This window comes from Apteryx rowi, unplaced genomic scaffold, assembly GCF_003343035.1.
Source record: "Apteryx rowi isolate R43461 unplaced genomic scaffold, aptRow1 scaffold_339, whole genome shotgun sequence".
Lineage (NCBI taxonomy): Eukaryota > Metazoa > Chordata > Aves > Apterygiformes > Apterygidae > Apteryx > Apteryx rowi.
Genome location: NW_020449852.1, coordinates 657,975 through 673,752, shown reverse-complemented (window position 1 = coordinate 673,752; position 15,778 = coordinate 657,975). Strand labels below are relative to the sequence as shown.

Sequence of the window (15,778 nt, the reverse complement as noted above, 5' to 3'; positions counted from 1 at the left end):
CAAAAACTTCTTAAGCTAGTTTTACTATCTGAGAAAATACATGACATATCTACCATGATGGGATGTGGAGAAGTCCATGTTAACCATGCCTGTTCTCCCAACGAAATCACACATTTGTGCCAAGAAACTCCACCAAGCAAGCACTGTGCAAGCTTGACTCTTTACCCCATGTAAAGGGGACTCAATACAGTAGAGAGGTAGTTCTTAAATGTCTCCATTTCCTGCATCTTTAACCTTGTGTGAGTCACCTTTCTCCCTTTTTCTACTTAATCCGCCCTCCCCTAAATACTTTACTTCAGAAATTGCTATGCAAATCATGTTTCTAAATTATTAGAGGGGGAGGGGTTAGTATTACACGTATCAAATATTTATGTCCTGAGCCATGCAACAGGTTAAAARCAGAAGTTACTTACATTTGCATGTACATATGGTACTTTAAAGACTGACTGATTTTAAAGACGCAGTATAATTCCTGCCTCAGCAGTTGTAGTGGTACAAATTTACAATCCAAAAATATCCAAAACACATGTTTTTTCAATTTTTTCTGATATTCAGTTCATAGATGCAAGGATTAGTCTTTTTCCAGGATGCCAAGTTTTCCCATCTGCCTTAAAATGAACAGTATTGGAAAACTTTTACAGCTGGCATTTAATGGAAAACTGCAAGGCCTTTTCATTATTCTTTCTTTGACCTGCTAGATTAACTCCACTCTGTCCTTTTCTCTGGTTAAAAAGATGTGCAGATAGAGACTTGACTCTGCCTTTTAACAACAGTCACTTCACCCACTACAGGGTCTTTGAAAAGGGTTTAATCTCATCTAAAACATGACCGTGTTCATCACGACTTGGTGGCAGTTGCGTGGTAACATTAATGTGACCATGAATGACTTACTGGCTAAAACGCTTTCAGGTTGCGTTGCCCTTGCAGCTTGGGTGGCGGAGCCACTTGCGCAACAGCTGTGCAGCTACTACGATTAAATGATGTTGTCACAGAAACTTTGGTCTTTGGCTGTATTCATATTTACTACACATTTGTAAAGAAATATCCACTTGAACAAAGCAGGATGTGCACTTTTCTGCATGTATTTGTGCCACAGCACCATAATGTCTATCAGCAAAGCGTGAGGCTGTGGTAGCTGGTTCAGGAGCAGCTTGGACAGCCACCCAGCAGCGAGGTGTAAAGCTGAGGGCTCCACTGCAACCTGTCCTCCCTTGCCAGGGTGCCAGGATCCTTACACATGATTTGWATTTTGACCAGATGCCTGTACATCAGCCCGTCTGGAATTCCTTAGAGGGTCGGTTGACCACCGATTTCCTGGATTTATGTTTGGCTTGGGATAGTTATCCTATCCTGGTAATTATTTTGKTTTTTTTACATGTAATTATTTTTCTACTTCCTTTTGGTTAATGTATGGCTGCTATTTTTAACTTGGAGCCCATTGCAGGTAGTTTTTCCTTGGGAATTAGCAATTACGATTATTTTTGTAAAGCAGAATTCAGTCATTCTGCAACATTAGCCTTCAAACTTAAAATAAGAAGTCTTTAGGGCCTCTGTGTAGAACTCTTCAAAATGGTACTTGCCAAGGCTGAAATATTTTGGCTGTGTGAATAATACCCTACTCACTGCTTTTAAAAAGCAGGCCCGTTTCTTTCACACAGTTTGATATAAACATTATGAACTCTACACTGTCCTAGGCCCCTGTCAAGAACAATGCCTTAGGGTTAATTAGAGACACCGGGGATACCTGCTTTCCTTTCTTTCCCAGTGTATCCTTTTGTAGCCCAAAGATCTCCCTGTGGCATACATCTTGGCTACTTCTGAAACTTCCAGTTCACCTACTTCATTGCCTCAGTTACAAGTTGTGAAATGGAGGAAGATTGCTCTATACAAGTGCATTTATATCAGCCCTTAATCCACCCATCTCTTTTTGCTACCTCACTCATCAGGTTTTTGACATTCTGGTGAAAGAGTTGCTGTGGAAAGTTTTTGCTGGCGCACTGTATTTTGGCATGTACACTAGACAAAGTAGCTGTTTTTTGCCCTCTTGCCCAAACCAGTGAAAGTCATTCTGGTACACAGGGCAAGTGGCCAGGTAGGTGGATGCCAGCCTTCGTCTTTAAAAACAGGTCGGCATTTCCTCCTCTTTTTCCTTGTGATTCTGCATCTGTCCAGTTTTATAATTCATCTATTTGTACATCTGCAAAAAGTAGAGAAGCTTTTAACTGCATCCCAAGCAAAGAGTTTGGGAGGATCCTGTTAAAGATACAGGAAGTTAGAAAAGTCAAAGCAACTACTTTTTTAAAGAACCAAGAGAAATCACAAATAGCTAAAAAAATGCACTTATTTCTGCTTTACCAATTTGAAGTTTTTTTCAGAGATTTTATGAGACAAACTCCTGGCAATACACATATACTTCATAAAAAGAGCCATGTGGAGAAAAAGAAGCACCAAAGGGATCTGAAAGTCTTTGAAATGCTACCATTCCCTTCCTGCGTGGTGTTGCTCTCAGACAAACGTATTTAGTATTTTGCATTTATATAATGCTTTTTGTGAAAAGGGTTTTGGAAAACTTTATAGGAATGATGACAAACTTAACAGCTATTCTTGCCATGCTTAAGTAAGAAATCTAGCAGAACCAGGAACAAACGTATAGCCTCTTCTACTTGACCTACCTGTTCCTCCCCACCTGAATATTCAAGTTTCTCAAAAACAGAATTTATTTTTACAAATATGAAATCACTGTGTTACAGCTGGGAATTTGAAAAATACAGCATGGGATAACAACCGGATCGAGTTCAGAGAAGAACCGTGCAGCCTGGCCAGTGGCTAAACCAGTTTCCACAGCCCAAATCCATTGCTCTATTTAATGGCCAAGTTCACATCTGTGCTTGAATCACTCCCCATAAGTTATGAAAAGGCAGGCAATTACTGCAACAAATCCAAAAGCCCCGATTTTCAGCTGCAGCTCTGCTTTGCATTCTGTTTACTGCTTCCCATTATTCCCGCACAGCGTAATCTGAACTCACCCGCTCTTTCCACTTCCTCGTGGCTTGCAATTTCTTTAGTTCTTGCACATATTTTTGTGTTTTACAGACAATCAGCAACTTTTTAGATCCCTGACTACAGCTCAGCTTTCTTTCATGTTATTTTTAGTCAAAACTAGCTACCAGGCACAAGTTTTGAACCTATATGAAGAAAACCGACTCAAGAGGCCAGTCTTGCAGATGTGGTCTCTCAATCTTTTTTCTAAAGCTAAATGATACTGGATCTTCCCGTCATTTCTAACATGCCAGTCGGCTGCAAATCCTCGAGCAGAGCTGACCGCACTAGGTGTGCCCCCACCCCAAATTTTGCTGAGCCATCAGGCCTGTCCTTCCGCTACCAGGGGCATGGGTTGCCGTGTCCCACTGGCGGATTTGCTAGAGAAAGGGAAGATAAAAGAAAACACTGGGTATGGCTTTTCTAGGCTCATGGAGGGGGGGGATTTGATAAAATCCTCGCTGCCATGCCGGGCCGGGTCACTGTCTCCCGGCACCATGGCACAGCCCTAGGTAAAATCAAGTTGCACCGCACACAGATTGGGGGGGAGAAAAAAAAAACACTCACAAACGGAAGAGGATTCACTTTTTTTAAGGGGAAATGGGGCCACACTGGGATAACCGGCCCCGCTGGGGGGGGGAGGCGGGGGGGGCCGCCGGTCTCAGCGCGGGCCGCCGCCACCTGCCGCCCGCTGCGGGCGGAGCGGGCCGGGCCGGAAGGCACCGCCCAGCCCCGGCGCTCCCCGCCCTCCCTCGCTCCCTCCCTCGCACACGGCGGTCGCGCAGGAGCCGCCGCAGCTCGGCGCCCAGGCGGGAGCGGCCCGGTAGGGGGGGCACGAGGGGCCGCGGCGCGGCGCAGGGCAGGCGGGCGGGGCGGGGCGGGGCGAGCCCGGCCGTTGGGGTTTAAATGGGAGCGGCGCGGGCCGCGGTGGCTGCGGCCGCGCGGAGGGAGCGGGGAGCTGGGGAGCTAAGCGCCTCCATGGGAGGTGCYGACCCGCTTCGCAGGAAAGCGCTGCGGAGCCTTTCGAGGGCAAGTAGGAAAAATACTATTTTTTTTTTTTAATTCATTGCCCGTACAGCTCGCCGCCTTTGTATGGCGCAGAGCGGCGTATGAGCAGCCTTTTCTTTCTATAAAACAACAACAGAGCGCAAGAATCTTACTATGACTAAGTCTTCTCTGTCTTTCCTCTGCTTTTATAATAAAACTTCGGGTGGCGACGGACTAAGCAATACGCTGTGCTTTGCGTGTCTGTGGTAGGAACATTTTTGCTGTTTCACGAACTCTCTGAGCTACTCTCTATGTAATACAGCCTTTCATTTTTGCTGCGCTCTTAAGTAAGTTTATAAGCTTGTAAGTGCGCAAAGTCACCACCAAAAGTGTTTTAGCATAAGCTTTAATTTAGCGTCTGCGAAACACGTGGAAAATCGTGGTTAATTCGGTAATCATTGTAATTCTTTCTCAATTGCTTCCAGGTAGTTAACAAAAAATAAATGTTTTCCCATCATGTCTCTCCAGGCAGTAGCTATAGGTAGCTAYGCCAGAACGGAAGTCTTCAAACATTCCGGCTCTAAAAAGGTAAAACAAAGAAATAATCTAAAAAGTCCCCCAGTGTTTTCATTAACTGGGGACACTGTTTCCAAAAAAATATTCTGTGGCTTTTAATTTGGAGTGCTTGTGGTAAATATTATATTTTAAGCGATAGCAGTTCCATTATGGAGTTGAACTTTGGAAATTTAGGCCTAAAATTGAAAAAAATGGCTAATTTATGCTGTAAAAAAYGTGAAACTGTTTGTCACCCCTTTTTATTAATTATGGCTGTATGTTGCAGTATGCTTCAGGCATCTCTGCTTTCTTATTTTCTGGTAAGCACACTTTGATTACATTTTTTGTTTGGGGGAAGGTTCCTTGAATATTTAATTATCAATCTGTGGTATTGTTTAAATGGTRGTATTTTTAGAGTAAATGGAAATCTTTTATCAAAGTTCTCAGAATACCAGTTCTTTATGATCTAAGAGATGGAGGGGTTGTTTAAAAAAAAATACTATCTTAAAACATTTATGCTTACTAATAAAGTATTTATATTCAGTGTGGTGTGGGGTAGAGTCAGTTAACTACTGATTTTAAAAAGTAGTGACTACCTAAAGTAAGTTCTTGTCAAATTAACTGTTAAATAACTGAGTTCCTGTAAGAATTACTTTACCTGATAATCTTAGCAATATGGTATTTGTGTGTGGTAAAGTCTGTCTAAACAACATTTTTTCTGTGTTAGTGGAGAGAGGAGGGAAGAAAGAAAAAAAAAAAGTACCAAATCAGTTACTGGACAGAATGTTTTTCTAAGCTTCGCTGTAATTAAACACCAAGTRCTAGAAATGCAGCCTGCTCTTTCTGTTGTGAAACATTATTCTTGAGTTAAAAGGGAAATTCTTCTTGGGGTTTTGCTTTGGAAACTTGTGCTTTCCATGAGCCTGAAGGGAATTTGGACTGGGTCTGATCTTTGAGTCACCTGACTCTTCCTCAGGACTGCAGGGGGAATTGGAGGTGAAGAGAGGATGCTGGAGGGCTGGGGAGTGCTTCCCCTTGTTTCTGTGATGTGCTCTGCGCACCCATGGGGCCGTGGAAAGGGGTCGGGAGACAAAAGCATGACCCCTGCATGGGATTTGCGAGCTTTGGGAGACCTCTTGCTGTGCTGGTTTGGGTGTATCTTACTTCCTTACTGGAATTAGCCCCTCAGTATCTAAGTTAAACTGCTTGCCCTCATTCAGCTTATGCTGATTTGACAGTGCAATAAATCCAGCTTTGGGGTTGTAAATGCTGAATCAGAAGTACCATGACTGCACAAAGCAAAGTGCTGATCTGGTATAAACCTGCTCGGCCAGTTCGAATGGGTCCAAAATTTTTGTYGGCTTATATTGGCAGGCTGTATGCTGGATTGAGTATTATCTATTCGTGCCACGTCTCGCTTAACGCTGAATCAAGCATATTGCTGACATAAAGTCCATGTAGTATGTTATATCAAATTAGACAGAAATGGCTATGTGACCATGCTGGATCCCAGGCAATACCACTGGGAGATCAGGCAGCACATGGATGAGGTAGGTAGGTGATGGTTGTGGAATCAGCACTTTATGTGCTCGTGTGTGTCTAAACAGGCTGTTCCTTCCAGCTACAAATTGGCAGTTCCTTGAATTCTTTTCCAATTCATCATTGCTGTTTTGACAAATACATGAACTTCTGACTTCAGCACTTTATCATGTGTAAGACAAATGCACATTTTAACGCTCCTGTTGTGAACAGTTTCATTGAAATCAACCAGTGCTTGTGGTAGAGGAGTTGAGCATATACCTGAGTAGGTATTTGTAATCTCTGTTCTAAGAAAACATGCTTCTAAAAAATAAATAGTATGGTTGCCTTGATAGTTAAAAGTGGTGAGGGGAAACGGCCCGTCTTAACAGACTGTGTGGTTAATTTTGTAACTAAATGCTCAGGACTAGAACCAGTAGTTGGCTTGGGCTCTGAAATGCTGCTTTTGATCACCTGCCTTTGGGTAAAATGCAACATGCAGAGTTAAGATGCGAAAGCTCATTGTATAATACCTGCTTGTAGGGAGCTTTCCAGACAGGCTTTTAGGCAATTCAGTCACTGCCAGGAGTTGGTGACTGGCAGCAGGCAGTTAACAGTGTTCTTCTGCAACCCCTGATGGGATGAGTGTGAGACTGGGGGTACTGTCATCGCAGTATTGTTGTCACATAACCAAATTGTCTGCCTGTGTGTTCTTGTTCTTATGGCTTTTCTGATTCATCTAGCAGACTCTTACAGAAACGGCATATTCTTCARTTCCCTCGGTGTATACTCCAGCGAGGATTAGCTGTCTTGCTCCAACACCTCAAATCTCAGTTCTGTCAGGTATGCCATTTTGTTCTAAAATGTCTCCCTCTAGGGATTTTTACTGGTGCTAGTAGCACTAGTAAAAGCTGTTGATAAAATCTGTTTTAAACAAATGAAATCTGATTGGAGAGGAAATCTCATTTATTGGCTTTTAAGATGTGACATCAAAGTATATTGTAGAGTTTGAAAGTATGGTTCTTTGCCTTTTAAAGGGTAGTTTGGCTGTTTTAGTTATGCTAGCATTTTGAACACTTGAATAAAATACTTGAACTGTTCAGATGATTCTTGAGAAGTTGTTTTAACTCCTTACTCATTCAAGACCTCCATTCTCAGATTTTAACAAATTACCAGAATTACTCATGTGAGTATCGGTTGCAAAATTGAACTTGAGATTTTTATCACTGGAACTAACCTATTCTTGGTAACGGCTTAAAATTTCCTTCCAGGCTTGGCAGTGCAGAAACCTGAGTTAAAAATTTAAAACTTGATCTTAGTTGATATAAGAGAAAAGAGAACAAATATTTAGCAGAGCAAGTCACCATGATTATGTGACTTGTACTAGAGATGCTCATGATGCTGGAGTGGTGGAGGTGAAGGATGAGAGGAAACGGTAAGGCTCTCGGGTTGGCCTTTGCAATAGGAGAGCAGATCAGATGAGGAGTTAAAGGCAGCAAGACTGAATGTTGTGACTGCACAGAAAAGGTAATGTTTTTAGCCTGGGCTAAGTTATATTTATGCAACTGAAACATCTGATAGTTATCAGATTGCTTTCCTTTCCTGAAAAGATAGAAATGTATGTTTGTTTTTTTGGGGGGGAGGGGGGATTTTGAAAGTCAGCTAGCTTTTATTTTCTCACTCCTGCTCTTGCGCTATAGTGGTTGGCTATACAGGCAAGGTATTTGTAGTGCAGAGTCTGTTTGGCAAACACCAGCCAAGCAAAAGTGCAGTTTTGCAGCTACTTCTGCATCCCTGCTAGAGTTTAGTCCTGATCAGTGGCAGAGGACTGGTCCTGATCACTGTCACAGATGAACTGTTCAGCTCATTTTGACTTGGCTTTACTGTGGAGATTGTTGCTAGTAACACTTGCACCATAGCGCCTACGTGTTGTTCTTAATGGTTGTTGGGTTTTTTTCTGCTTTCTCTTGATGAGAAGTGCTCTTTATAGACTTACTTTTCCAAAGTGCATGGGTTTTGGTTTGGATCCCTTCATTAGCAAACTCTTATCTACCAAGCAGTTTGAGTGCATGCTGGCAGGTGAGTGGCTTGTTGTCTTCTATTGAGGTGTGTCCAGGGAGAGCAACCTCTGGGCAAGGTCTGCTGTCTGCAAGACTTGCYGCTTTTTTCAAGCAGTGGTGTTTACCATTCCTTGTGATCATAAGTAATCGATCTTTAGACTGGAAATGAATCTTCTTGTTTGTATCTATTCTTAGAATTTTACGATCGACTTATCTTCTCGGAAGGAGACAGTTGATCACTTTGTCATGATGTGGTTGATAGTTTCTTGTTGAAAAATATTAACCTTTTGTCTAAACTCTTCGTTGCTTGGATGATGGCAGTTCCTATGAGACTTTCTGTTGAAGGTATAGAACTTTGATTTATTCTTGAATAGCTACCAATTGCAGTGTATGCTTTTACATCACACTTCTGTTGTCATGTTTGCCATTACAGGTAGCTTTTCCATTTTCTATTGAACTCCAATTTTGCAGTAGATTACTTAGGGCTGTGGCAGGTAGTAATTTTTATTCCTTCTGAGGCTTTTTAATGAATTCACTCTGGCTGATTTTCTTTGTGGATCATGTAAATGTTGCCACCCCTCTGACTAACGAACTAAAGGTTACTTTGGCCTTCTCCACGTGAGAAGGAAGTGTCTGACTGAAACCTGTAAGCACTTGACCTCTTTTTCCTTTTATTACTAAATGTATGCTTTTTTTTCTTCCTGCTGTTCTGATCCTCCACATGTCTTGCTATAATTTCTTTTCTATCTGTGGTTCAATATGAGAACTGAATGCCTATTGTTTTTCTTAAAGTTTGTACAGGTTTTGAGCCTCCAAAACTTTATTAAATAATGTTGGGAGACTTCCTTAGTTAACTACTTTGGTTATAGAATTTTGTARCTCACAAATTTCATCAGGCACTGACAGCACCTTTGGCTTGCAGATTTCCAGCTTTTTTGTGCATTGATCTGTTGTGAAGCATGTAAGATTATCTTCCAGAAATAACTGTTGTGGGCTGTAGATGTTGCAGAATTTTAGTAGTTCCAGGGGTTAAATGAAATACCAATGTAATTCCAGTAAACCTTTTCTTAAACCTTAATGCTTACTGATATGAGCCCAAGCCTCTTTCAACAGCCTGTGATTTGCCAGAAAGGATATGGAGTTTACAAATAGGAATTAGAAGTGTGTTTGTTTTGGGTGTGTTGTGGTTCCCCCCTGCCCCAAGTGACCTTTTCTCTTATTGGCAATAGAACCAAAACATGAAAATGGTAAATAGCAGGGCTGTAATAGTTATTTACGTTGTACTTCATCCAGTTTTGTAGAACAATGATGTTTTCGAGCACACTAACAATCAGCCATCGTTAGTCTTAACTAATTGTATGTGTTGTCTAGAAGCAGCCTACTTTACTGTTGATTTATTACCTATGACCCTATCAACGACAGAATTGCTTCCTGACTGCAGAAAGCAAGATCTAGTTGGAAGAAGTGGAACAGAGTGGTGCTTGAATTCAGTTCTTCCTTTTCTTCTCACCCATGTCAAAAGTGAAAATTGCATTTTATTCATGCTGTAAATTAGCCTTTTTTAAATTGTTTCCTAACTTACTGATTTCTTTGGTCTTCTGAACAGATGAATACTTGAGGCCAGCAGTGATTGGACATGCAGGAAGTTTTGGATCATACCCAGACAGTGCTGAAGCTATCAAAGACATTCTCTTGTCTGTTCTAAATGCATCTGGTCTGAAGCCCTCTTTGCTGTCAGAGCAGACCACCATGCAGAGAGCTGAACATCCAGACAGTGACCTGGAGCGGTGGGAAGAGAGCAGCGATGGGGATAACAATGATGACAGTGATAGCGATTCCCCACATCACAGTGCTGCTTATACACAAACAGATATTAGRTTTACAAGGCATCGGGTGTGTTGGGACAATACGCAGTGTGATTCCTCTAAACCTCTGTTGGATTCTTTATTTTGCCCACATTATTCTGGCAGGGATCTGGCTACTTCCTCCTTGAATGGTTTCACTCTTTCAGAAGTATCCCCTCTAAAGCAGGACTGCTTTACCCAAGTAACATTAACAGGAGGCACCGTCACATCAGCTGTTGTGCTTGCTGGAAAAGAACATCGAAACTCTTTCAGTCCCYCAGAACGAGACTTGGCTTTTACAAGTTTTCTCCCAGATTCAACAGTTAGTAAGCCAATAGATCCATTAAAATACTGTGGTGCTTTGGAGCCTGCACCTGTTAGCAACAGTGACTGCAGTTCTCTGCATGGCTTTTCCCAGCCAGAGCCATCGGATCAACCAGGTAACTTTACATTCACAGGCCCATCTCTTGTTTTAAAATTTCTGTACTGGGAATGGAGGGACTACTGTAATTGAAATTGGCCTTGTTTATGGGAATTGCAAATGATTATACAAAAGCTCTCATTCAACATGGGTGGGAGGAAAGAAAGAAATCTCAAAATGAAGGCAAGTGTTAGAGTTAGTGAAACATGAGGCTTTCTAGCTTGGAGTTTTCTTTTGGTCTGCAGTCACAGGAATGCTTCTTTAGTAGAGACCCTATGATAAAATGTAAAAATCATTGAGCTGTGATCAGTGCAAATCATCCAGCAGATGAGACTACCACTGACTTTACCTTATCTTCGCAATTACTCTTATTCTGAAAGCAGATAGCAAAGGTCTTGGAGTTTGGTGGTGATTCACTGATGTGTACTGGCTCCTCCAGACATCTCTTGGTGTTTGACATGAGCGGGAGGTAGGAGACCCCCTTGATTCAGATTTTGGGTTAACAGCCATTCTTGTTACGGCTCAACGATTTTTCCCTCCTACTTCTCATCCCCTTTTTACATGCACCAGCTATTCTCAGAGATGTGGCCTCTTTGAATGCAGATCACAATTCTTTTTACTCCTCCTCTGCTTCAGCGTGCCTCATTCACCACACTGAGTGGGTGTTGTCTGTGAAGAGGAGCAGATGAAGCAGATTGAAAGCTGCTAGCAGAGTTGATCTCTGCTGAGTTGGGTTCCTCTTGTTCCTGCAGTGGCATGGAGCCCCCAGCAGCATGGGGCCTCACAGTAATGAGTTCGGGCCATTTGGTCAGGGTTACACCAGAGTTCAGCCCTGTGCCCCAAAGCTGGCAAGTGGAGCAGCAAATGTGGCCTCGGGATGGCACCTGTGTAATGGTGAGATGTGCCAGCCTTCCTGGACTTTGGCTCAGGGCTGCAGTCACTTAGCGGAGCAGCAGAAGACTCCTTGTGTTTAGCACCTAATGTTGTTGGTGTCCTTTGCTACAGTGAGATGAAGCATTTTGATTTTATTTTTGCAAAGAATTTTGTGTATCTGATGTCCTAATCTTACTAGATAGYGAGCCCCGAGAAGATGGTGCAACTGAGACCTGATTCTGTACTGGATGGAAGACAGGTGGGAGGTAGCAGTCAGCCTGCCTTTGTATTATAAATAAAAAGCATAAAGGCTGTTTTGTCTCTGTTTGATTAGTAGTAATCAGGGGCTAAGTGATGACACTGTTAAGCTCCATTTCCAAGGTCTGGTACCATCTGGCTATTCACTCAAAACACATCTAATGCCTCAGTCTGCACTGAGCTCTCAAATAGGCACATGCCGTTGCAGGGTCAGAGGCTTGTAGTAGGATCCTTTTAATTACTTTATTAGCTTTTTAATTAAGCTTTAAGTATTAGAATAATATTTTAAAATTTTAATTGTCAAGAATTAAAATTTAATTGAGAATTAAAATTAAAGTATTTTAAAATAACTTAGCTTTATTAGCTTTTTAATAACTCTTAAAAAGTCCCTGTTCTATTATTTAATTAACTTGGCCTTCTGGGGTAGGCTGTTATCGACAGGTATGGCAAAGACTATGGTTGTTTGCTTCTGGTGGGTATTTTTTTGGCTGATCCAGGCATGACAGACTTAAAGTGCCCAGCAGAGATGTGGGGAGAAGCAAACAACACCCTGTGGTTGGAGCTGGGTTCAGCCAGTCATGCAGGTTTAGGTATCTCAGTCTGGAAAACCTGGCCAAGTCTCTAAATGTCAGCAGGGACCATGAGGCAGGTGTATAAGAACAGAGAAGCTGTGATGTAAGTGGGATATGTCTCAAGTTTCTGTGGGGTCAATAAGTTTTTGCTTATCTAGAAGGTGATCACAGCAATRAGGCTGAAGGCAGCCTGGTGTCTGAAGAAGTGTCCTTGCTTTTATAATCTAAAAAGTAATCCTGAYGGGGGCTGGGGGTCCTGTTATACATTGTGCTCTGTCTGCATCAAACTTTGATTTCTTTTCTGTACAACTTAAAAAATTCTGCAATCAGCCATTCACTGTTACTTTCAATCATTTAAATCCCAGGTGCAGGAGAAAGAGGGCAGGGGAAGCAAATGGCAAACTGAAAAAGAAGAAATAAAATGCATGATTTGAGGGCAGGAAATACACAGGCATATCTCCTAATTGAACCTTTCAAAGGAAATGTGCTATTTCAAAGGAGATGGATCCTCACTTTTGTTTCTCATACATTGATTACAAAGGGCTGGACATGTGAGGGATGCACAAGATGACAGTCATGATGACTTAAATCAAAATAAATCTTTTTTTTTTTCAGTGGGATTTAATAAGGGAGTTACTTCTGATCCTGTGAGATTCCTTTTAGGACTTGTCACTTTTTCATACTTCAAAGGGCCAGCAGCTCCACACAGCTTTCTGAAAAGTTTCAATCTTCCTTAACAGGGAGTCTGTGGCTGAATTTGTTTTTTTTTTCTGAGGGGTTTCATGGCTGGTGTGTCACCAGCACTTCACAGGGCTAGTTCTTCCTTTTAACCTTTGTATGCATCAAGGCCATTTCCTCCTGTGGCTCCTAGGAGAGCTCTTTCCTTAGCCTCAGCTGCCTCCAGGCCATGGTGCCAAGGAGCAGAAGGGCAAATGGGTTATTTTGGGTCAGATGTGGAGTAGATTCCCATTGCTGGATGCACTGAGCTCCTTCCTGTAGACTGCTGTCCTCTATAAATCTCCTCAATATCCTCCATTTGTTGCCAAACCTCTGGAAAGAGTGAAAATTTTAGTGATAATTGTTCAGTTAAGTGTCATAGTAAAACTTGATTCCAGTAAAGCCTGTCTGTAGTGATAAATGCTATTCTGAAATGCTCATACAAAATGCATGTTTCTTAGTATGGGTCTGTATCCAATCTTTTTTCCTGCCTTTTTTTCCTAGTTGTCCTAACTAGATTGCTTCGGTATGGAAACCACACGTTCTTTTATAGAAAAATGAGGAAAGCAGAGTAATGTCTACCTTCTGTTAAATTCCCTGAGCAATAAATAAGTCTCATTAAGTCTCCCCTTCAGAGTCCTCATTCTTTTAGGTTTTTTTGTCTGTCTCTAGCCTTTCTTTCCTCTGCTCATCTTGTCTAAACTAATTTCTTCCACCTTTGTTCCTTTTCATGTTTTTTTTTTTTTTAAAAGGAAAAATGCTTCTAACTCTGCATCTTGCCCTCATTTACATTATCCAGCATCTTTAGCAACACATGACATACTGTAAAACTCTCATGGTTTTGGAGTCCTACACCATTCCTTCCTTTCCACCCACAAATTCTGTATGGCACCCAGATGTCACACAGTACAAAACTCTGCTTTTGTGTAAAACAAAACTAAATTTTGTTTAAAAGTGCAAAACCAGAATTGCTATTGTTCCTTTTTACACTCACTTTAGTAAAAGGTGGAAGTGGGATGCAAAGAGTAAGCAAGAGAGAAAGTTTTCATTTAGACTTCAAAATGGCATTGAACATCAGCCCTTACCAGTTTGCTGGGGCTGGTGTTTTAAAGAGAAAAAGGAATCATTTGAYCCATTTCCTTATTTCTGCTCTTTTATATTCAGAGCCCCAGTTCTGTCTCTTATCGTAACTGATAAGAATGCAAGCTCTTATCAAGCTGTTAGTCTTTAGCAGTACTTACATCTCCCCACACACTGTTTATTCTGTAAGATGAGTCATCAAATAGATACAAAAATAACCTAATTGTATAGTGACTTTGCACTGATTAAAAGTGTTTTCAAAAGTCAAATCAGCATGGTATGTGTGTCTTCCCTGTTTTCCTCCTCAATAAGCACAGTGTATTAATAAGTATTAACAATTCTCTACAAAAATGTTAAGTCTAATTTGCTACACTCTAGCACCATACCTGACTATGCTTAGGGCAGCATAACAAGAATTACTACACTATAAAGAATCTAAAGTAGTCCTGAGAGTCCGGTGTCCTTTAGTCTTCATAAATTATTCTTGTGTTTTGTGGGCCCTCTTTTCCCTTTTTAAGATTTTTCAAACAGAAATTCAGCTTTGGTGAATTTTTTGGAAAAAAGTCTTTGATTAAAACCTGTTATCTGCAAGGGCATTAAATGGCTTGTATGGTGATAGCATTTAGACAGGATAGATTTTATACTGTAAACACCAACACAACCCCCCCCAATGACCTTGTAGGTGAAATAGAAATCAGTCTGTACAAGACCAGAGAAGAGGGATACAGTAAACAAACATTAGTTAATGTACAAAACTGGAGTCATCTTTTTTGATATCACTTTGGCATTGTACACTTACAGAAAATATATATTATCTTCATCACTCTTCTAGCAAATTTATTGTAGCAGTGATTGTAATTTGAATACAAAACATAGGGTTTGATTTCGTGCCTTCAATTTTCTGTAAAAGAACATGACTATGTTTACTTATATATAGGAAACAATCTGTAGTACAGCTTAAACCTGCAGAAAAACAGATGTGTTCTCTGCTTCACAGTAAAACATTCTTAATGGGAAAAGAGATTAACTTTGTTTCTCATACTCATTGTAATTCAGCAGCAAAGGCCAGGAAACTAAAAACTGCTATTTTGGGAAGCACAGAGTACTGTGATTAATGCATGTGCTCCACCTGGATTTATTACCATGCACATGCATTTAGTAGGACCACCAGGAATGCATCGATGAGGGCTGTGCTGGGTGAGGCTCCTTCCTCTTGCAGGGGTTAGGAGCTAGCTGAGAGTTAAACCGGGTTTTCCTGGCAATTGATACCCATGCTTCAGGTTGCCAGGGTATAAAGGCCAACTTGTTTCTCACATTTCTATCTACTTCTCCTTTCATCACTCCGTCCAACCTCAGCTGTGGTCAGTTTTGGGAAAGAAAGTTTGCTTTACTCTCTGGAAATCACCCTGCACACATCTTGGGAACTGTAGATGAAGAAACAGCTAATAAAGCTCATGTTATACCCACAGGTTCTACTTCACCTTTGAACATAAGCGCTGTTCCCTTGAATCGTTCCTTGCAGGATATCTTCGTGCTTCCAGAAGACGTGGAGAAGGTGAGGGCATCAAAAAAACCTGTTGTCATAATTTTTTTTTTCCCATTTTACATGAAATAAAGTGTCAGGAGGCATTTCTCAATAATTACTGTCAATTGTTACTAAATCTCCATAGATGCTCTTTTCTCTGGTTACCTTTAGGGGGAAAAAAAAAGAGGTGATGGAAAAAAATCTTAAAAAATGTTGTATTTTCCCCTGTTCTTCCCTTCTTTAAGTGAACAACCCTTCAGTCTAAAACACCCATTTCTTTATTTGCTTTTACTTTCCATCCATCGTAATTAAATACTTTGAATTATTTT

At 41.2% G+C, this 15,778-nt stretch overlaps 1 protein-coding gene across 11 annotated transcripts in view; it reads left to right on the top strand.

Moving 5' to 3' along the window:
* The first annotated feature begins 3,989 nt into the window (after positions 1-3,989).
* Positions 3,990-15,778, top strand: part of RUBCNL (RUN and cysteine rich domain containing beclin 1 interacting protein like) — a 48,878-nt gene continuing 37,089 nt past the window's right edge. For 4 of the 11 annotated variants that reach the window (XR_003254594.1, XR_003254593.1, XR_003254595.1 and 1 more), the window contains exons 1-5: positions 3,992-4,068; positions 4,555-4,614; positions 6,843-6,942; positions 9,766-10,443; positions 15,394-15,479. Coding sequence is in view for 8 of the 11 variants with exons in the window: in XM_026072190.1 (XP_025927975.1) it covers positions 4,018-4,068; positions 4,555-4,614; positions 6,843-6,942; positions 9,766-10,443; positions 15,394-15,479 (975 nt within the window). In the remaining 3 variants the exon portion in view is untranslated. Of the gene's footprint in view, positions 4,073-4,511; positions 4,615-4,867; positions 4,902-6,842; positions 6,943-9,765; positions 10,444-15,393; positions 15,480-15,778 lie in introns of those variants that run through there. The other 7 variants (XM_026072195.1, XM_026072193.1, XM_026072192.1 and 4 more) reach the window with 7 other exon arrangements.